General features: G+C 35.3%; 1 protein-coding gene across 6 annotated transcripts in view; it reads left to right on the top strand.

Annotated features, from left to right (window-relative positions):
• Window positions 1-15,598, top strand: part of NIPBL (NIPBL cohesin loading factor) — a 162,898-nt gene that overhangs the window by 133,538 nt on the left and 13,762 nt on the right. For all 6 annotated transcript variants that reach the window (XM_069880066.1, XM_069880069.1, XM_069880070.1 and 3 more), the window contains 13 exons: window positions 1,257-1,395; window positions 1,604-1,686; window positions 2,713-2,845; window positions 3,746-3,889; window positions 7,965-8,054; window positions 8,282-8,496; window positions 8,596-8,698; window positions 9,592-9,690; window positions 9,787-9,933; window positions 11,135-11,269; window positions 12,611-12,709; window positions 13,863-13,916; window positions 15,082-15,190. In XM_069880066.1, coding sequence (XP_069736167.1) covers window positions 1,257-1,395; window positions 1,604-1,686; window positions 2,713-2,845; window positions 3,746-3,889; window positions 7,965-8,054; window positions 8,282-8,496; window positions 8,596-8,698; window positions 9,592-9,690; window positions 9,787-9,933; window positions 11,135-11,269; window positions 12,611-12,709; window positions 13,863-13,916; window positions 15,082-15,190 — 1,550 coding nt within the window. The remainder of the gene's footprint in view (window positions 1-1,256; window positions 1,396-1,603; window positions 1,687-2,712; window positions 2,846-3,745; window positions 3,890-7,964; window positions 8,055-8,281; window positions 8,497-8,595; window positions 8,699-9,591; window positions 9,691-9,786; window positions 9,934-11,134; window positions 11,270-12,610; window positions 12,710-13,862; window positions 13,917-15,081; window positions 15,191-15,598) is intronic.

Genomic DNA, 15,598 nt, shown 5'->3' with positions numbered 1-15,598 from the left:
ATAGCACAGGTTCAGGTTCAGTCTGAGAAAGAATCTGACCTGAACTGGATTTCAGTTAAAATCAAGGTTGATTTTGTTCATTGCTTGCATGTATCTAGCCCCCAGAAGCAGACAAATTGTCAATTAAATGTTTTGCCTAGACTGGAGTGGGTGAACAGGAAATATCCAGGAAAAAAAGTACACTGAAATACCGAAGTTGAATTGACCCTAACATTAACATAAGTGCTTGTTCCTCTTACTTCCTATTGTTTTCATTATAAACGCATGGAGATATAGCAAATACCAACGTAGTAGGAGTAGGAGTGTAAATGGTAGATACGCTTTTTGAATTAGGAGACATGCTAGAAGGAAGTCACTGTCTCAGGACTACAATGTTTATCTGTAGAGTCGTAACTGTGGTCTTTTAAGGAGTGTTCTATAACTGCGACTACAGTCATGAAGGGTACAGGTTACACAAAACTTTATATGAAGGGGTTTTCTCTCTAGAAGTAGCCAAAGATACAATCTAATATGTGCCCAGCTAGTATTGGATAATTTGAGGAGAATGTTATCAGTGATTATCACATTTTCATATTGTTAAGGGTGGTAGTGTTGATGTATTGTGTGGGTAGTAAACACCATGCTGTTTCTTAAGTTATGTCACGAGAGAAATGTGGAGGTATTCATAGTGGTCTTACCAATGTAAAGACACAGTTAAGACATGCTTAAAAGACACTTGTGTGCCGAAGTTCATAGCATGTTGTGCTACCACAGATTATCATAGGTGTAACTCATGTAGAAGTCAGTCTAGGTCATAGTCACTATTTTCTCTTGTTATAAGGCCTGCACATTTCACATATATGAGGTAATATATAAGTAATAAAGTGTAGAGGCTCAAGTTTTTTGATTTTTTTTTTTGGTATTATGTTAGAAACTGATATGGCATATCTAATAAGCCTATTAGTAAGTGCCTTAGCATGTAGGTGTTTGATTTATTAAATATTCCTGTGCATTTTTTGGCTGCTGAACTTCACAAGTATTCTGATAGCTGCCCATGGGCTGTTTCAGTTCAGCTCTTCTGCCTGAGAATAATACTTACTGGTTTTGTTAGACCAGATTTTACACTACATAAGAGAGAAGCAAATGACTGGATGAATGTCTGGAATATAGATTTCTGGCTGTGTTAATAATTTTAGACAGGTATTATTTAGGACCAACGTTTTTGTTTGTCTTCCTTGTTTAGTGTTAGGGTTAACGCTGTCTTTTCTTATTAACAGATTGAACAGCAGTGACACTGATGGAGAGCCTATGTACATTCAGATGGTAACAGCACTAGTTCTGCAGCTTATTCAGTGTGTGGTACACTTACCATCAGGAGAAAAAGATTCTAACTCAGACGAGGAATCAAACAAAAAGGTACGATACTTCTTAAAAGCCATGATTTTTTTCTGTGTTGAAATTGTTTTGTGTGTTTCTAAGTATTATATTTTATTATGGTGCTCTAGTAACCAAATATTGTAGTTCTGTAACTGTGGTAATTAATTGATGCATGAGAAATGCTGATCTGGAAATTATATTTCTCTGTATGCTAAAATAACAGATAAATGCATCTTGTTATTTTTAGGTGGATCAAGATGTGCTTATTACTAACTCTTATGAAACGGCCATGAGAACAGCACAAAACTTCCTTTCTATTTTCCTTAAGAAGTAAGTACTGTTGCGTTCTTTAGTATATTGATGAAGTGAGCTCCTACATCCTTTAAGACAAACCCAACCACTTTGCAATGCTGTATATCTACTCATAAAGTTATTTATGACAGTGTATTTCATAGATCCCTAAGAGAGGTACCCATCTGGACAAAAATTTTTCTGGAATAGATATTTTGCAGAGAGTTCTTTATACATTTAAGAATCTGTTTGATAGTTCACGTAGGATCCTTTTATTAGAGGTCCATTGCTCCTCAGAAGCCTGGAAGAGGAGACTGAGTGAATATTTAAGTAGTGAAACCGGATTCATTCAGTCATCAACATTATAAAGATATCAAAAACCCTAAGAAGTACTTTTGTTTGGCTGAAGTTAGGAATGTCAGTGTCTCAACAGTGGAAAAAAAATCTAGTATAGCTGAATAACCAAACAAGTTCTGAGAATAAGCCATGAGGTTTTTATCATGTTAATTATTACTCTTAAGCTGGAAGACTATTAAATAGCTGTCTAGCAATCTCTGCATACCTCTTTAAAGTTAGAGATGCCACTTTGAGGTGAAAAACAATCAGTATATTGTCTTTTGCATTTTTTACGTTCTAGTTTTAAGCTTTGTGGAGCATAAATACTGAGACATCTTATCACTATCAGATAAATCAGATCAAGCTTAAGGAATATAGATGCAACGCCTTCTAAATACCCTACTCCAATTTCAGCTTTACAATTTTACCTACTTTGTCCACCACCCACGTTAATGCAGACTGAAAGTAAAAAAAAAAAAATCTTTATAAGAAAATTCTGTTATCATGGATTAGCTGCTTCACTTGCAGTGCAACTTGGAGTGATCACTGTTTTAACTATTTCTCCGTAAATTAGTAAAAGAAATTTTCTGCTAATTTTTCAGATTATCTTTTTTTTTAGAATTGCATAAAACTTTTTCTTATTAAACATAGGATTACTTTTGTTTACATCAGAAGAAAAGCTTAAATGGCTCTTAGATTGGCTTACAAAATGCATTTTCTTTTAAACAGGTGTGGCAGTAAACAAGGGGAAGAAGATTACAGGCCACTATTTGAGAACTTTATTCAAGATCTTCTTTCCACAGTCAATAAACCAGAATGGCCAGCCGCAGAGTTACTACTTAGCTTATTAGGAAGGTTATTGGTAAGGGATTCTTGGTTTTAACTGTTATATTCACTTATTTCTTATTACAGTGAAGACTTGTTTATTTCAACTGAAACTACTACAGGAACGCTTTTTTGATATTGACACACATACATCATTTAAGGATTTTCTTATGTGTATCACAAGTATGTAATAATACATAGATAATTAAATTTGTGTTAAAGGGCCATTGATATGGAAGTTGTTAAAGATCAGGTATGCATACAGTTTCTAACAGCAGTCCACTTCCGCTATTCTGTGGTATTTTCAACATAAAAAAAAGCAATGGCTAGCATCTAGTAAGTGTAGATATTCATTTAGAATGAAGTCAGATTAATAGTTGTAGTAATTCATGTTAAAGATCTGCTCTGCACTATTCCTTTAGCACAGAACTTGAAAACAATTAAGTGGTTTGGTTTTTTACCAATATTTGCATTTACTTCTCGTATTTTACAGAATGTAAATATTTTTCTTGACTTATTTTGAGAGTCGTTCTTCAATATTACAATGCAATTATCACAGTAATTTGAGCAGTTTCTTGGAAAAGAATTTTACGGTCCTGTTCCTGGTAACATGTGAATAATGAGGAGGGTGCATTACATTGCTTAAGATTTAAGCTATTGAAATACATAACAGTTGTACTCATCATCTAGGTATTTTATGAAAATATGTATTTTAAAAAACTCTTAACAGGCATAGTTGTACAGAGGGAAACCCAATAAGGGAGGAAACATTAATGTGAAGTTAAGTAGTGTATCTGTAATGTAACAATAAATTACATCATTCTATGCAGTATGGAGGTAAGGTGGAATTTTTAATAAGGTCAAGCAGTCTTTTGTAAGAAGAATCTCAGTTGCATAAATAAATATTTGTTTTTAGAAGTTTATTCTGTTTTCTTAGGTTCACCAATTCAGTAACAAATCTACAGAAATGGCATTAAGAGTTGCATCACTTGACTATCTTGGAACTGTAGCTGCAAGACTAAGGAAAGATGCAGTCACTAGCAAAATGGATCAAGGATCTATCGCTAGAATCCTCAAACAGGTATGTGAGAGATCCCGCACAGCAGGATTGAAATGTATCCATTGAAATGCATGAAAATTTTAAAGATATCTGACAAACTGGCATTTGAGAGAATGAGTTTTCTTTGTTTAGATTTTTGAATCAAATATACTCAGTTTCTAGGTACGACATTTGTTAGTGTATGTCTTCATTGCACCATCTCCATAGTGATCTTAGGAAGTGGTTAATTACACTGGTTAAGACATTTTTTTTCTTCTGACAGTACAGGGGCAAGGTTGGTTTCTGTCTCAAGAGGCCTTAAAAATATGTATGTATGTCCATTTGCTATTGCAAAGTGGTAACTGAACTTGTGGCACTCACTTACAGGCTTTACAGATTTAAACTGTTAGGCCCATAAGAGTAGTTTTTCTCTGATTTAGCTGATATTGGTCATCTTTCTTTTCCTTTTTAAACTGGACTTGCATATATCTTTTACTAGAGTGCAGATTTGTATTTCTGCTAATGCTCCTCCATATCTGCAAGAGTGGCAGCAAGTATTTGAGCAATATATGCATTTGGGCTCTGTACAGTACATTGGTGATGAGAAACTACCAGATCTTTTGCCTCCTTTAAAAAATCTGGACTTACACTTTTTCTTATGGATGCTACATGTTTCTTTCTGAACCACTAACTGTTCTCAGAATGATCTAAAGTTGAGTAGTCTTATCAGGTTCATTTTCTTTTCAATTACCTGAAAAAAAGGACCATTGATGTATAACATGTACTTTATGTTGAAAGAAAATCTGCACTTTACAGGCATTCGAATATAGAATCTAAGTTCTTCCACTCCTTTATGAGTCTGATTCTTTCCATAACTTCTGGCAACTGGAATATTCTAGAACATATAGTGTCAGATCTTTTTCTTAATATAATGGTAAAGGCATTTCTTTCATTTACTCAGGAAGTTTTACATCAGTGGTGGTAGGTCCGTGCATTATGGAGGTTGTATGCTATCCAGTACTCTCAGTCAAGGTAGACAGCGCGTTGTTTATAGTTATTGTACCATAAGAACAGGTAAATACTTGAAAATGTGTACATGACAGCTAAGCTTCAGTTTGCTGTTCAAATGGTGAGAAAATTAGAAGATCTATTGATAGACATATTCAGCTTTGGTCATCAGAAACTTAAATTATTGTTTCCTTTCAGAAATTTAACTTATACCTGTACGGATTTTTCTTTCCTACTGAATTGCATACTTATCGCTGATGGATATTTCCTTCTATGCTCCAACATAATTACCAGTATAGTCCCAAGTGATTAATGAGTGCTATAACTCTTTCTACTCTGGTTTGGACTCATGACCCATAAAATTAGATGTAGGAGGAAATTTATTCTGTTTGGACATTTTCTAACGGTAGATCTTTTTTTGTAGAAATCTGTCATGGATTGTCAAGTTGATTTGAACACATGTACATGCTTTTCATTGGTATGATCATTTGGTACACTGATGTTCTGGACTTGTAACTGTACTCTTCTCCACTTGCTGGTATTTGCAAGCTGTGTTTTGTGTTGTATTTGTGAGAAGATTTTCCATCTTTGCAGTTCATAGTGAAATTAAGATGATTATAAGTTTTATTGCTGATGAAGAAAATTGTTTTGCAGCTCAAGAATTTTAAGCAAGAAATTACTCTTTCTGCTTTTATTATCAGTGTTGAATATGATTTGTCATGGGCTTCAGCATTCCTCCTTCTTTGTCCCATATTTTTACTTGTTTGAAAATAGGCAGTTAAGGCTCATCAAACAACCCTTTTATTCAGCCAGCTAGCCATGGAATTTAACATTGGTTGAAGACAAGAATACCTTTGGGGTGCCAAAGTTATATGTAAGCCCATGTCAATATTAAGTGCATCATAGGCATGTTTTGAACTCTTGAACTTGTCTGCTAGTTGTTTGTCAACAACTTCAAGGACCTGCATATTTCAGTATAACACTAAGGGGTTTATAGGTTTGGTATTGTGCTTTCTTGTAAATGTGGAGAAAGGTAGTTTCTGACTCATGCACAAGTTCATTGATACTGATTTAATCTCTGTAACCTGTATATGGGGAGGGGTACATTGTCTTATGATTACATACAAGGTAATTGTTCAATTTACATAGGCTAGGAGCATTTAATAGATCAGAGTATATGTGGAATCATAGAATGATTTCTTGGAAGGGACTTCTTGAAGGTCATTTTGTCCAACCCTTCTGGAGTGAGTACAGACATGTTCAACCAGGTCGTGTTGCTCGGAGCCCCATCCAACCTGATCTTCAATGTTCCCACAGATCCATCACCTCTCTGGGCAATCTGTGTTTCACAGCCCTCATTGTAAAAAATTTCTTCCTTATATCTAGTCTAAATATACCCTTTCTTAGTTTAAAACCATTACCCATTGTCCCGTTGCAAGTCCTTACTGAAAAATCTGTCCACATCTTTCTTTTAAGCTCATTCTAAGTTTTGAAAGGCTACAATAAGGTCTTTCCAGAGCCCTCTCTTCTCCAGGCTGAAAAACCACAACTCTCAGCCTGTCCTCCTAGGTGGGTGTTCCACCCCTCTGATCATTTTAATGGTCCTCCTCTGGACTCTTTCCAACAGGTCCATGTCTTTCCTGTGCTGAGGACTCCAGAGCTGGATGCAGTATTCCAGGTGAGGTCTCATCAGAGTGGAGTAAATGGCAAGACTCGCCTCCCCCAGTCTGCTGACTGTGCTTCCTTTGATCAGCTCAGGATACATTGGTCTTCTGGGCTGCAAGTGTGCATTGCCAGCTCACATCCAGCTTTTCATCCACCAGTACCCCAAGTCCTTCTCATCAGGGCTGCTCTCGATCTCTTCATCCCTCATTCTGTGTGCCAGCCCAGGTGCGGGACCTTGCACTTCGCACTTTTGAACCTCATGAGGTTCACATGGACCCACTTCTCAAGCTGATCCAGGTCCCTCTGGATGGCATCCAGTCCCTTGAGACTGTCAGCCACAGTACTCAGCTTGCCGTCGTCTGCAAACTTGCTGAGGGTGCACTCGATCCCACTGTCTATGTCATTGATGAAGACAGTAAACAGTACTGGTCCCAGTATGAACCCTGAGGGACACCAGTCATCACTGTTCTTCATACAGACATTGAGCCATTGACCACTACTTTCTGGATGTGATCATCCAGCCAACTTCTTATCCACCGAAGAGTCCATCCATAAAATCCTTCTCTTTCCAATTTAGAGAGAAGGATGTTACAGAGAACCGTGCCAAAGGCCTTACAGAATCCACATAGTAGATATACTTAGTCTTCCCTTGTCCACTGAGGTAGCCATTCCATTATACAAGGCCAGTAAGTCAGGCAGGCAGGATTTGCCCTTGATGAAGCCATGCTGGCTGTCTTGAATCGCATCTCTGTCCGCAGTGGGTCTTTTGTGTGTGTGTATATATATATACACACACACACATATGTATGGGAAGTATAAATATATCTTATTAAATAGCCTCTTGGAAAAAAATGCCTTATTTGTTTAATTGTTATACAATTTAGACATTATTAATTACATGGTCTCCAGCACTAGTTTTTGGATGAATATTTTGTATGTAATGTGTATTCGTTCTCAAGTATTTTGACTGCTGTAAACTTAGTTGAATCTCAGAGAACATGAACATCAGTGCTGGAGCTCAAGATATGTCAGGGAACAATCTCTGTTAAAGTTCTTTCCTAGACCGTGCACACTTGCTGAGCTTTCTCTATATGGATGCTTTATCCCTGAAAACAGTTGTAACAGGTATCTTTACAAAACGATAGATAAGTTATTTTTATTTCTTTGATGTTTCCCATACCTTTTTACTGTTTTCTGTTTCATGTTTCTTTTTATTTTACTTTTTTGCCTTTTATTTCTTCTTCACCTGAGAAGTCACTCTTTCAGTGCTTAATATTGGGGAAGCAGCTAATGCTGACTTTTATATGTTAACTCTTGTGCTATGTGTGATTTCAGCCCTTCTTTTTTCTTCTGACAGAGGGTCTTCACACAAGATCATAGGATGAAAACTAATCAAATCTGTCAGTGTTACTCTGCTCGTAACTTATCTTTTTACTTCTGGCAGGCTTCAGGAGGAGAAGATGAAATTCAACAGCTGCAAAAGGCTTTGCTAGATTATCTGGATGAGAACACAGAAACTGATGCATCATTAGTGGTAAATTTCACCTTTCTCACATCAAGTGTATAGAAAAATAATTTCAGTAATGTGTACTGAATAATACTATTTTTGGTTGTGCATATTAGTGCTTCAATTAAAATGTCACCCTAACATATAACATCGATTGTGTTTTCCAAAATACTGTGGATTTTCAGAAATATTGTTAATTTTCCTTTTCTATATCTTTTGGGTTTTTTTCTATGCATCCTGCTATATTTCTTCAGTTTTCTCGGAAGTTTTATATAGCGCAGTGGTTCCGTGATACCACTATGGAGACAGAGAAAGCAATTAAATCTCAGAAGGATGAGGATTCATCTGAAGGAACTCATCATGCAAAAGATGTTGAGACCACAGGACAAATCATGCACAGAGCAGAAAGTCGCAAAAAGTTTCTTCGCAGCATCATTAAAACGGCACCATCTCAGTTCAGTACATTGAAGTATGTTTCTGTACTATTTATTTCTTCTTAGTCATGCATTTGATGTTTTAAGTTGTTTTTGATAGACAAGTCCTAATTAAGACTTGGAATTTGTTACAGGATGAATTCTGATACTGTGGACTATGAAGATGCATGTTTGATTGTTCGCTACTTGGCCTCTATGAGGCCGTTTGCCCAGAGCTTCGATATTTATTTGACACAGGTAAACTGTGCCAGAAGTCTTAATACAGTGAAATACAGTTAGTTGCTGATTCCAAGCACCTTCTGTGCATGCCATATCTGCATTGTTAAGCATAGGCCATGATAACACGGTGTGCTTTTGTAGTCTGTATTGATGACGTAAGAGATCATGTTTTTCTTGTATGTATTTCCTATATCATATTGTACATACATTACTTATTTGTCCAAGTATGCGTATAGCAAAATTATTATGATTAGAGATGTACGCAATAAGAGGATAATTCCAAAATGTTGAAATAGTTTTCGTAGTTTACGTTCATAGTTTTGATCTGTATACAGAGCTATTCTTAAAATATTGTCCGCAAGTCCAACTCACCTGTTAAAAGACCCATGGTGAAAACTACAGCTGAATGACAAAAGTAGAGTTTAAAGTGAAGGATCTTTAAGGGAACATAGAATCATAGAATAACCAGGTTGGAAGAGACCCACCGGATCATCGAGTCCAACCATTCCTATCAAACACTACACCATGCCCCTCAGCACCTCGTCCACCCGTGCTTTAAACACCTCCAGGGAAGGTGACTCAACCACCTCCCTGGGCAGCCTGTTCCAGTGCCCAATGACCCTTTCTGTGAAGAATTTTTTCCTAATGAACATATGGACCCTGTGTAAATCCTGTTTGGACCAGTGTTACAGATGTAGCAAATCATAGTAAATATCCATGCTTGGTCATTAATGCCATGGAACATGGCCCACATGCTCCTTTTTACTGTCTGAGAACATTAAATTTTTAGTTGGAAGGAATTCTTATTTTATTTAAATTGTTTGCATGTTATTCTGCTGCATTTTTGCGTGGTAAATATTGTTTTCTACCTTCCCAAAGCAAATGAATCTTTGGTTTTGTTCTCTTATTAGATTCTGCGTGTACTTGGTGAAAATGCAATTGCTGTTCGAACAAAAGCCATGAAGTGTTTGTCCGAGGTTGTTGCTGTGGACCCCAGTATTCTAGCCAGGGTAAAGAAGGAAATACACATCATGCACGTAGTTTCTTCTGTCATGCTTAAAAAAATCTTCATTTCTTATTTTGAATCTGTGTTTAATTCTTTTTAGCTGGATATGCAACGAGGTGTTCATGGACGTTTAATGGATAACTCTACTAGTGTACGAGAAGCTGCTGTGGAGCTGCTTGGCCGATTTGTGCTCTGTCGTCCTCAGCTTGCTGAGCAGTATTATGACATGCTGATTGAAAGAATTTTGGTATGGTGACTAGTGATATTTATGATAAAATAAGTGACATTGGAAAATTTGGGTTGTGTTTAATTATATTGAATTATTATCCCATGTGTGAATTATATCGTGTTGTTATTAAAACAGTTAGATAAATTTACACTTGGAGAACATAATGCTTTTTAGACCAATCTTGTAAAATGCATCACTTGTGTCCAGTGAGGCTTTGTTATATCAGAAGGTATACATATATAGAAAGTTGTACTGCATCAGGGCCACAATTGTATTCCTTTTGTTACAATAGTTAAGTTACAACCTAGGTGAAATGAAGAATTTTGCCACATCTCTGGAGTCTGAGATATGGGTCATTGAGAGCAGTTCAGTACTATGGGTGATGAAGAAAGATCTGCAACACAGTAATCTAAAGATACCATTTGTAATGTAAAATAAGAAAAAAAAAAAAGGTAGAACTACTTTGCTTTTCTATGCTATTTTAGTGTTTTGAAAGACTTCTTATTAGAGTTTTTTTACAGAAATTTTTTTTGTCTGGGTGTTCAGGTAAAATTAGATGTTAATTTAATTGTAAGATAACATTAGCTTTAAGCATCCATTTTAAGTTTTTTGTCAAACACCCCTGTTTTGCATAGTTAGATGACAAAACCTGTTTATGAAGGTTTTGTTGATAAGTAGCTTCATATGCATATGAGCATGCATAAAGCAGTTCATCCTGACATTCAGATTCAGCAGATTTTGAATAAGGTGGTATGAAGTGAATTTCCTCATCCATCTCCTTAGACAAAAACTAGGAATGTAGAGAAGATTGCTACATGTATCTTTCGATAAGGTTTATACAAAGGCTTGAAGTATTACAGCCCAGATCTAAAAAGACTCTTGTGTTTTAACAAAATAGCTAAAGCATCATCACATCTAGCTTGTAAGCTGTAGAATCCTACAATTGCAACATCATGAGCTCTTAGATGGGAGGGAATAAATTGAGGAAAGCATCTCAGTGTTATGGAGACTCAGCCCGAACCTTTAGAATTGTTGCATTTAAAGTGGTACAAGTTATACTGACTTTTTACATAAATGCACTCCAGAATATTTTATCTGCCTTTTCTAAATGGCTTTTGCTAGTCAGTTTTGGTGATCTTCAAATATGAATTCATATAGTAGGTAAATTAATTCATTTTTCTGATTTGTTTTCGAGAGTGTAATGCTTTTCTCTTCACAGGATACTGGTATCAGTGTCAGAAAGAGAGTCATAAAGATACTTAGGGATATCTGCATTGAACAACCAACATTTCCCAAAATTACAGAGATGTGTGTGAAAATGATTCGGAGAGTCAATGATGAAGAAGGCATTAAGGTAGGATGAAACACATCCTTCAGAATTCTAATTATTGTCATTTTAATATTTCGATACTTTGACAAAAAAAATCAAAAAGTATTGCAGTGCTACTTTGTAATGTTTGACTTCTGTTGTTTCAATTTTTGAGAGCAAATATTTTAGCTTTCTGAAATGCTCTCTGACTTGTTTTTCTTTCTTTACTGTCTTCAGCTTTCTTGAAGTTGTGGTTACAATGAAAATACTTCTGAAAGTTATTTTCTAGAATTCTTTGTCTTCTTCCAAATATTGTTTGTGGTACTTCTCTTTGCTAACAATTAAGATTGCCATATAAAACCTTTTTCTGCAAACAAAATAAACTACAAGACAAAATTAAGTACTTCAATGCAAATTCTAAAAGTTTTGCATACAGAAATTCTAAAGTATTAACCTGTACTAATTTTGTGTTAATTCTCAGTTTTCAATTGATCAGTTATTCCCTCTAAAATGTTACTTACGTGATCATACTCTACTCTGCAATGTGTATGTACAGGGCACAAGTCTAGGATTATGTGTTAAGTCATAAACTAGACAATTAGAGGCTTGTGTGATTTTTTTTTAAAGCAGTTTTAAAATTGTTGGTTAATTAAGAACACACCTGTAATTTTTTTGTATGAGACTTTCAGTAGGATTTGAAATCTGCAACTTTAAAGCTGCAGCATATGTTTACCTCTTGAGATAGGGTAATGCCACGTGGCTTTGTGAGAAGACTGTTAATCAAGTAAATGAACATCTGCATCCAGAGTGCTTCTGGGGAAGGAGGATGACCTTGTTCTTCCTCCTTCTGCCCGTTGCCATTGCCTTTCCAACAACATCAGGAAAAATGAAGCATTATCTTCAATGTATTTTTATGTTCCCATGAATGAGGAGAGCTTCTTAAAACCAGATGCTTTATAAGTAATTTGTGAATAGTTTTGTTTGCTTTCACTCTATTCAATTTTCTCCTCCATCAAAAAACATTGGAAGGGAGTATACTTGCCGTGTTTGAGTAGGGAGGTGCATGTGTTCAGTTGTCAGCTTCTCAGGGTACTGTGTTTGCCTGAGGAATGCAAATCAGTGCAGGAAGGTGGTAACTCCATTTTCTGTAGCATCCATTCCATGTGAACATTTTGCTGAAGTTTGCTGAGAGGTCCATATAAATCCTGTAATAGTGGATCTGAGTGTGTCTCAGATAACATTTCCTACAACAGTCTCCCTTATGTTGAATAATTCCTTATGAAATGGCATGTATCATCAACCAAATCTGTTGTATGGATGTATTAGAAATAATACGTATGTACCAAGAAAAGTTTGGTTATTTCTGCTAATATTTTTGTCCTTCAGAAATTGGTAAATGAGACCTTCCAGAAGCTCTGGTTTACTCCAACTCCACACCATGACAAAGAAGCAATGACAAGGAAAATACTAAACATCACTGATGTGGTATGTTAAACAAATTTGTGTTAAATTGCATGCAAAATTTCCTTATGTTTCTAGCATCTTTGAAGTATTGTCTGTAGTGTTCTAGAATGTAATTTGACATTGAATACATGCCAAAATTAGTCATCTGATGGAATAGGCTGTAGGAAACTTTAAACGCTCACTGATTCTGCTGGTGGTGGGAACTGGGACCACACTGTATTCAGATTGTATAAATACTTGTTCAGTTAAAGCACAAAAATATTTATTATATCTAACATCTTCCAGGAATTGCTGGTAGCATCATATGGTTAAGCCTAACTAAGAAGTTGTCTCTTGAAAGAAAATATTCCTTGGAAAATAATAACATTTATTTTGAAAGGTTAATAAGCCATTTTATAATTAGTGGGTCAGTGTAAACTAGTATCTGCATAATAACAACTACTTTTAGCAAATTCAATAGCATGACTCCAAAATAAACAAAATCTCTTTCAAGTAAAATGCTTTAATTTGTAGTGAAAGTGTGTTTTGTAAAAACGCTATGTTGAGAACGTGTTTTCATATCAATTATACCAAAATGTAAATATCGATTAAATATACTTGCTTCATTCTTTACAATTATGGTTTTAACTTCATCTTGCTTTTCAATATTTTTACAAAGTGGTAGTCTACAGTGATTTTCTAGGCTGAGAAGTTAGTTTGACTTCAGTTTAATTCTCAGTTCTCCTGCTACTTCTACTGTGGGGCACTTGTGAGCTGCTCCTGACATATGATACCAGTGGAAGGCTTGGGTTTTTTTGATAAAATAGTGTGTATATACATATATATACACACGAGTTCATTTTTAAAATGTCAGGTTCATAGTTGTGCTTTAATCTGTAATTGTGCTTTTGTGCTTTAATCTACAAAAACAAAATTTGGTTTACATTTGGACCAATGACCTCCAGTAGAATGTGTACACTTTGTGTTGTATGTAATGCAAATTGTGGAGTCACTGAAATGGTGGGAACTATTTTTCAAATGCAGAAGACAGCTTCTCTTCTCCAAAGACATAAAATCCTTGTACTGAAAGCATCTGAAAATATACCTATGTATGCCTACTGGCCTTTCTGTATTGAAGTAATTTTTCCTCAGATGCCTTTTTTACTAACCAGTTTATTCTCAAAAATACTTTTAGGTTGCAGCTTGTAGAGATACAGGGTACGATTGGTTTGAACAGCTTCTTCAAAATGTAAGTAGTAAATTTTGAATGTGTAGTACAATCATTGTTAGAGTTTTAACATTTCTTTTTGTACTGAAACACATAGAAGGGGGACTGCAAGCTCAGTCCTTCACAGTAGACAAATTCAATCCATGCCCTTTAAACATCTGACTTTTTTGGTCTTTGTTGGTGCAGTTTTCTGTCTCTGACATTAGTTTCTGTCTTTCTATATGATCCATTTTAAAAATACTTCTTGGTTTTGGGTATGATTTTATTTTTAATTTTGTAGTCTGCTCAATAGTGAGTGACGTAAGATGAATTCCACAGCTAAGATACTTAATTATCAATTGAGGCACCTAGTGTAATATAGATTTATTTTTTATAAATGGCATATAGGTTTTTTTCACATCCAATGTATCTGTGCATAGTTTAGTCGCATAGAAGCTGTGATTCTTCAGAGTATACATCATATTTATTCTGATATTTCCAAGAATTGAGTTTAGCTTGTGTTATCATTGTCCTCTACATCATGTATGCACTGGTTAATTTTCAAGCAAAAGAAACACTTTTGATTTTACTTTAGCCTGGAGTGGCATTGGAAGTAAGTAGCTGAGTAAACCAGAGTCTCTTAATGGCTGTACTGAAGAAGAGGCTACAGTATGGTCTCAGCTCTTCTTCGATACTAAAGAATCTTCATAGACACAATTTCAGTACCTAAAGTGATATCAAAGAAAGCTAACTGCTTAAAATGTTTGTTAAACGATGTTTCATCTTTGTTTCATGTTTTTGCTTAGTGTTGAAAACTACATTCCTTTTGAATTTGCTCTTTTTTTCCTAAACATTTTAACAGCCTTCTAGCTTCTACTAGCTACTGCTGGCACATATGGCTACATTATTTTCTGCATTATTTCATTGAGCACAAAGTTAACTTTCATCCCAATACAGAAATCAGTAGAACTTTTCTGGTTTTTTATTGCAGTTAACATTCCTTTACTTCTCTTGCATTTTTATTTGATTTTTTTTTTACTTCCCTTAATTTTTTCTTTAACATACCACTTTTGTGGAGAAGTTACAGAAATACTTTTGTAGTGTAAAAACCTTGTGTATTTATAGTAATTGTTATAAAACCAGCATATATCCTGTGTATATGAATGCAGCCTTAGTACTACATAACTTTCTGTTTCATCCACTACAGCTCTTGAAGTCAGAAGAGGATGCCTCATATAAACCTGTGAAGAAAGCTTGTACTCAGCTTGTTGACAATTTGGTTGAGCACATTCTTAAATACGAGGAATCTTTATCAGGTAATATTATGTACAACCCAGTAGCCAAGTTCCTTTGAGTTTTATATGGTACTGTAACAGTAGTTGTTCAAATTACTGTTGCAAAAAAATTACTGTAGAATTCCTGTTAAGAAAAGGTGGTAATAAATTATTGGTTTTAAATTCATTGTGAACTTTTGAGCACTGCATAATAATAAGGCTTATCCTAATTTTCACTAGCTGTTCACAATAACAGAACTACTTTTGAAATAACTTCTTCAAACTTTTAGATCACTAGAATCTAAACAAACATAGCAAGTTTTATTTGCATTAGTATATTCTACAGTTGTAATAGGAATCATTTGCTGAGGCAGTGTTCTGTGTGCAGTAAGTAGTTTAAAAACTAGTGATGTCTTTGAAGTGTATTTGTTTCTTTTTTCACGTTTTGTG

Source organism: Phaenicophaeus curvirostris, chromosome Z (assembly GCF_032191515.1).
Source record: "Phaenicophaeus curvirostris isolate KB17595 chromosome Z, BPBGC_Pcur_1.0, whole genome shotgun sequence".
Classification (NCBI taxonomy): domain Eukaryota; kingdom Metazoa; phylum Chordata; class Aves; order Cuculiformes; family Cuculidae; genus Phaenicophaeus; species Phaenicophaeus curvirostris.
The sequence above is the reverse complement of the archived record's forward strand: the minus strand, read 5'-3'. Positions and strand labels throughout refer to the sequence as shown.